This window comes from Taurulus bubalis (genome assembly GCF_910589615.1).
Source record: "Taurulus bubalis genome assembly, chromosome: 1".
Lineage (NCBI taxonomy): Eukaryota > Metazoa > Chordata > Actinopteri > Perciformes > Cottidae > Taurulus > Taurulus bubalis.
In genome coordinates this window covers 30,133,014-30,140,287 of record NC_136589.1, presented here as the reverse complement: position 1 = coordinate 30,140,287, position 7,274 = coordinate 30,133,014, and the positions used below count along the sequence as shown (strand labels likewise).

At 40.6% G+C, this 7,274-nt stretch overlaps 1 protein-coding gene across 1 annotated transcript; it reads right to left on the bottom strand.

The window, feature by feature from the left end:
* Positions 1–879: 879 nt before the first annotated feature.
* gng12a (guanine nucleotide binding protein (G protein), gamma 12a) lies at positions 880–3,314 on the bottom strand (the record flags this gene model as incomplete). The annotated part of the gene is made up of 2 exons (XM_079219368.1): positions 880–2,938; positions 3,222–3,314. The coding sequence occupies 2 exons, from the start codon at positions 3,312–3,314 to the stop codon at positions 2,813–2,815; spliced, it is 219 nt and encodes a 72-aa protein (XP_079075494.1). The 3' UTR covers positions 880–2,812.
* Between the last annotated feature and the right edge of the window lie 3,960 nt (positions 3,315–7,274).

The window sequence follows — 7,274 nt, the reverse complement described above, 5'->3', positions numbered from 1 at the left end:
TCATGCTCACAGAAAATATCCAGTCTGTATCATGTTTGTGCATAAAAGGAGCTCTTTTTTGTTAAAAAAAGAAAGAAGAAAAAGCTCGCTTGAATGCATGCATCATGATTTATTCCACTGTGTGTATATCTTTGGCGATCAGTGAAGGTGTTATTCTGTCGCCACAATGCGAATGCACCTGGCTTTTCCTGCAGTGACATTTGATCGTTCAAAGAAAACAGCACAATCTGTGAGAAACCAACAAGAGGAAAGCAAAGTCCTTAACAATGAATAATAGGTGGCAATGCAATTGTCATCATGAGTCAGGTTTAAGTTTGAGGGCTGTCATGTCCAATTCAGTATTTCTGCTGTTGTTACAATAAGTGACAATGAGTACGATTCCCGTGTGATCTTCCCATTGTGTGCAGGAGAAAATGTAAAAAGTAGTTAATCCAACAGCTGGCCAGAAACAAGGTCAGAGAGACCCAAGTGGCCACCAACTGTGAAAGAAAACAGACTCTCTGGGTGAGCAGACAGTTTCCCAAAATAGGGACCTTCTCTCCAAGAGCGGAAATCAGGGTTTGGTACTTTCTATATTTAGCCCTTTTGTGTTCTCTGGTTTCTGACAGCCATGGCAAGAGGCCGGCGTTCTCTCCTATCCCGAGTGAGATATAAATAAACGACTAATGAGAGGAAACGACCTCAGATAAACTGTGGGCTGATCCCTCTGGGCCGGCACCATCTGAACAGTAAAAAAGACAAAATTCAGGTTTCTACATTAAATACTGTAAATCTGGGGTTGCAAAAATATATATCAAGACATCAGTGGTCATCATGAGTTCAAATCATCTGAAAGTGCAGCACAACACATCTTTATTAAGATATAATGACAGTTTTGTACTTTAGAAATGCTTCACTTTATTAATCTTAGTTACGTCTTCATACAAAGGTTGGTATATTAATAAAGACATTTACCAAAACGTAGATTCTGATAGTTAAATTAAGCTATCAATGTAACAATAAGGCTATTACAGAGTTGCTGAATTGACAGAAATCGTGACATGGAAGTAGGAAGCTGAACTTACGTACAGAATGATTTATTGCAAGTAAGAAAACTGACTGTTAGAGACAATCATTTAAAATAGAACTGGATAATAACACAAGATCTTGTTGATTTGAAGACCTGAAAGTACCCTTTGGAGAGGGCAACAATACCAAGCTGCTGAAACGCGGAGCACCAGTTAAGTGAAACACAGTTTACTTTTTTGTTTTGCTTGTAACATGTAGACAGAAACGAATGGCACAATATCGTTACAAATCACTTTCATCACACAGATAAAAACATTTGATAGAAACTCTTTTTCCTTTTCTTCAAGAAACTCCCAGTTAGAGTGAGCATCATGATACAAGGCAAACATAAGTAAGGCTTTAGAGTGCGAGAAATTCTTACTTTATGCTATTTATTCTGTTTTTTGTTACATTTACCATAGCAGATACGTTCCCCCAAAGAATCACAACATGAAGGACATGTTAGAGTGACGATTAAAGACCCCCACTGACACAGATGTTTAGTTGAAATTAAAAAACGTGAAAAAGTTGAGAGCAGTCTTGGGAGAGTGGTTTCCTCATCAATGCACAAAACACTTTAAGACAATGATATGCACATTTCCATAACTAAGACACTTGTAATGAGCCAGTGAGCATGGCTCATAGTATTGTGCAACACTTGCTGACATGCTTCAAGTCATCAGTGTCCTAAAAATATCGTACCACAGACATTTTCCAGAAGCAATGGCTACAAATAGTTTAATTCAGATGCATATCTAGATGTTGTTAAACGTAGTATCATTGGTTTGGCTTGGTCCCAGGGTCTTTATTACACAGTGTTGCCCTGCACACAATGTCAGCTGACACCTAAAATTAAAAATAATTAGATCTCTGAACTGCATTAATGTGATAAAGCATTTTCATGTTTGCTGCAGTCACTCTGTATTTTACATGCACAGCTGACAAAAGCATCACAGCACCGGGATCATATTATACTAATGGCTTCAATCTGAGCATAGATGACATTGGATTAAAGATGTTTATATGGAATTTAAATCCTTAAATCAACTATAGACAACACTGGTGGTAATCATACTGTAAATACCAGACAGGAAAACAATGGATAAAAAGTATGTAGATTGTCGTGTACCAGTCGGAGCTGGGTTGGTAAATACTTTTAAGTGTCTGAATTTCACACCAGATTTATTGACAATACTGTCCCCAATCAATGATACATCATGGTAACATTTGGGTATTGGCAATGTAAACCCTGACCACTGAATTCTGTGATGGAAACTGCATAACATCTGTAAAATACTTGTGGGAAGTCTGAAAGCTACATGATAAGAGACATTCCTATCCATTGTAAAGGTAATATGCTTTTAAAAAGACTGAAAGGAAACTTTGGCTGTATGAATCTCTTCACTAAAGGCAAACCCAAGAGACAAGATCAGACACTGCCCAATGGCAGTACATACAGGAGGAAGGCCCAAAGCCATCACTGAGGAGAAGAATACAACGTTCTGTACCTGATGCATTTGCAACTCATGCAGCCAAATTCTTAGAGTTAGTGGTCAGAGCTCAAACTGAACAGTGGCATTAGTGGGGCTTCCTTTTTTCATTATGAACTGCTGTTTTTGAGGAAATTCCTGGTTGACTTGCTAACAGAACAGTGGAACATATGGTAATGATACGATCACAGTCCAACCCTTACTCCTCCCAACCAAAAGAACACAGCAACATTAATAAGCAACAAAATAAACACATGAAGGCTAATTGGCATCTACTACAATATAGTGCAGGGTTTTTTGTCCTTGAAGGGATTGTCTGAGGTGGGAATGCCCATAAGGAGAGGGTCGTTTCTGGCATGTTCGCTGCAGTAATTCATAAGGTCTGCAGAGGCCTTGGATACCTACAGAAACAATGGAAGACATTTGCTACATTGTTCATTCTCTTAAAAACATCCTTATATTTTTTTCAATGATGTGTTATTCTGTAGAAGCAATATTTTTTAGTTTCTTAAAAAAAGAAAGAAGTGAATTTAACAACAAAAAGTGAAATTTAAAAGAAGTTGATATCTTTGTAATATATACGGTAAGTAGTAGGGATGTAGTAATTGGCTGAAATTAAACCAAAAAATACTGGAGCAGAGATGAAAGTTTAGATGCATGAATTGATTTATTGTTGCACTGTACCTTTATCCTCTCAATGCTCGCCTCTATTCTCAGCTGCTGCACCGTTCGTCGCGCATGGGCGATGTTATTGGAACTGTGAGCCTTCGAAGACATCCTGGGCAATACACACTGTAATGAAGGACAACAACAAAACAAGCTTGATTAACATTGAACAGAACGACACTTTAGCTCGTACATTAGCAACATCTTTTTTGTTTCGTCACGAAGTCTCGTGCTGTGAAATGAAGCCAAATGGATGTGCCAAAAACTGCAGTTTCTCAAATGGCCACTTGAGGCTGGCTCCAAAAGCGAGTCAATCCCCATAGAGCATGATGTTAAAATGTCCAACTTTGCAGAGGAAATAAACATGTTTACAGCCGGGTGCAATACTGGTTTTGGTCTCTCCGTTTGTTTTCCCATTTCAACTGTAGGGGGGGTGAATTTGTATTTAACTGACTAACTGTATCAATTGAGGGCGTGGCCTTTTTGAGTGACAGGTGAGTGCTGTCTCAGGTTGCTATCTGCTAACTGTCTCCACTAACCATCCTCCTTTTTGCCCATCTTTAGAGTTAGGCTGTATTGTCACTGTCAAGATGGCGGAGGCCGGAGCCACCGGCTTTGAGCTTCACAACAGTTCAGAAACCTTTGGTTGATGTGACGGAGACTACATCCTTAATGTATACAGTCTGTGGTTGTTATACATGTAGTGGAAAACTCCAGTGGTTGGTTTTAAGAGTCTCTACCCCTGCTGCCAGACGTAGCCCAATAATGTCACTTTGTTCCAGTAAAATATGAGCTCTGCGGATAGATACTGAACTACAATGACTGAATTTCGGACGGCATATCTATATCCAAAAAAAAAGCTACAGCAATGTAAAGATTTCAGGGTGTCAAAGTTACGTCTGAGAGTAAAGCAGGGAGTGCCCCAGTGGGTCTGGGTTGTGATTCCACTTCCTGCTAATCATTTACAGACTGAATGTGAACAAGCCCCGGCACATTCTGCAGTCCACGGAGGAGCTCTGGCTCCATGTCTCCCCCCTGCACTCTTACTTCCTTTTATTGCCATTTGTCTGCGTTTCTCATAAAAACACGCACGCATTTCCTTTTAAAGTTTTTGCAACACACATGTGCCTCCTTGTGACACGACACACTTTTCTCAGTAGGGAACAGAAATCTTCATGTACAGTTTGTCAGATGTTTATTGTGAAAAATTGTGTTTCATCTGCATATTGTATATCTGCAATTGTATCTGCTGGAATTAAAAAAATGTTTAATGCCAATATTTTACTTAATGTTTTAAGTGGATAGTGTTTGGTATCAGACCGCGGTCACAGTAACTGTAAATACAAAAGATAATAGCAGGATAAATGCAGTTGCAACGGTTGAGAGTAACGAGCATTCACTTTTTGTAGTCAACTTTTAAGCAAACAAACCATAACATTTGACTTGTTATGTTTGACCCTGTCTGCACCCCGTTTACTCTGCAGGATGTAGTCCCTCCAGACAGCCTCTGTGCTGCAGCTTTGAGGGAGGGAGGAACAATAAGAAGAAGAAAAAACAGAAATAGGAAGGGAAGTCTTCTGACTTGTGCTTGGGGGTCTCCTTTCCTGATTAAAGTGTTGTATTTCCATCTAAAGACTAAAGATAAGTAATCACTGCAAAGGAAACACAGCCAGAGATGACTCAAAGAGCTAAAATGCTATTGATAACATGAAAGTGAGACATGAAAGGGGCATGCTGTACAATGCAAAGTGAACAATGCACCTTAGGAAACATTCTCAGCTTAGTCATAAAGGCAAGGCACCGCAGGTGAAGGAGGGGGGGTGGGGGGTAGAAAGGCTCCTTTTATATTTATATTTATTTCTATAGTCTGGAGGAAACGAGATGGAATTGAGTGCCATATGTTTGATTCTCTGAAAAACACCAGGTTTTTAATGACGCAGTACTAGAAAATGACTATATTCATTACACTGCAGGAGGATTTTAATACGTCGCTGTAGACACTGTGAATCCAGGCTGATCACAGCTCCGTGATGAAGCAACATTTTTCACTTTTTACACCCACCACAAAGTCTACAGGGTTTGTGTTTCAGAGTCAGAAGATGAATTTCTGATGGTGAGTGATCATTTTTGTGAACGGCCAGTCATTTGTAACAATAATCAATTCAACGACATTCTTGGTTGACTGAAATCTGTACAACAAATCATTTGAGGCAGTCCTTTAAGTGGAGAACAGGTTAGTCACCAACTTCTTTGTACACCTCTTCAAACGCTTTTCTGAGCAGCAACTTACTGCTGCCAGGTAAGAACTCAGATTTCCTGGCACTACCAAGCAAAACAGATTGCTTTGTTTATAAATTGTGCAATATGCAAACACCGTAGTGAAGCAGCTGGTCAAATAAAATGATGACTAAAGAGATACAATGAGAAATGTAAACAGTCTTCACACGACAGGGCTGTAGTGAATACTACTCTTGGAGAACGCCTTCCTGTAAACCATCCCTGCAGAAACCTAAAAGCAAATAACTTGAATTGAAAAAGGTGCAAGATACGGGATTGGGATTATTTTGATTGCCTGTCAATGGCTCTCAACATTACAACAGCGATCTGGCGGTTGACTGCTAACAGTGATAACAACAGCGAGCAAAGAGTGTTTACCTGAGAGGGAACTACGCTTCCACGATGGCATCATCAGCTGCAGAGCAGCAGCCATGAGCTCACCGGTGCAACAAGCTTGCATGGATAACAACGCACACAGTCCTCTGCTCAGGCACACATTATTCCAGCATATCTTAACCAAGCAAATAGCTGTTTGCTGCTATATCGATGTTAAGAATGTTAAATACAGCTCAGCTGACAGTGGTAACACTGATTCCTTCTTGAACATAGAGGACAGAACTGCAAATATAACCAGAGCGGACCCTCATCTAATAGCCGTGAGCAGCTCCAGACCTCTGCCCAGCGAAAGGCTTTCAGCATTCAAGGCATGTGATACGATGGATGCTCTTCTATGACCAACTGGGAGACCTGCAAGCTTTGTTCAGACTAAATAGAGGCAGATTGATTACAAGCTATACTGCTTTTTTTAAATTTGCTTTAGATAATTGCAGTAATTCATCAAGAGCTGTTTGCGCTTCTTTACTAATGACCTGTGACAGAACAGATCAGCAAGACAGCAAGGCTGAAAAGGAGCTTTCTGTTTCTCCATCGGTCACGTGATAAAGTAAACGAAAAAAAAGAAGAAACCTCCACAGTTAAAATTAAGGATTAAATTAAAGACAGAATTAATAGTCTGCTGGCGCCAAATGACTGTATTAGCTCAACTAGCATGTGGAGTAGAAGGAGGAGGCAGCTAAATCAGGAAGAGGCACTTAAATCCCACCAGCAGTCAGAAGTTATTCCTGCAGGCAAACCATCCTGCCTGAGTCACCTCAGTCAAACTGTGCAGCCCCTGTGATGTGATGCCAGCTACTACCAGCAGCACTGGTCTGACTGAAACTCTATGGGAGGGCACCGTGTGTTTGAGTGTGTGGCATTAAACACCATCGTGCACATATAGGAGCATTGCAAAAAAACGTTACCTCCGAGGATCAGAAAAAGACCACCCCTTTCACAACACACACACACACACACACACACACACACACACACACACACACACACACACACACACACACATCAGCACAGCCCCCCTGCTCCGCTCTACCTTGCACACACAAATCCAGTCGCACACATGCGATTCATTAGCACAGTGTTCAAAGCGCTAAGAACAGGGAGCCATTATGACTCGCTGGTATTAACACTCAGAGATGAAAAAGTGTGTGTGTGTGTGTGTGTGTGTGTGTGTGTGTGTGTGTGTCACTGCTACTACCCTGCCGCTCAGACTCAAAGAAAACTCTTAAATTTGCTGCTGACTAATTCAAACGACTCCCATTAAAAGGCTAAAAGAAGAGTCAGTCCTGTCAACTGTACAGTATGTGTGGTCCTTTCTGAGTATCTGGAGCTTTTCAGATGGGAGAGGCTTTTGTAATAAAGTAACACCACTGGAAATAAACTGCTTTGGGCTCAAGTATT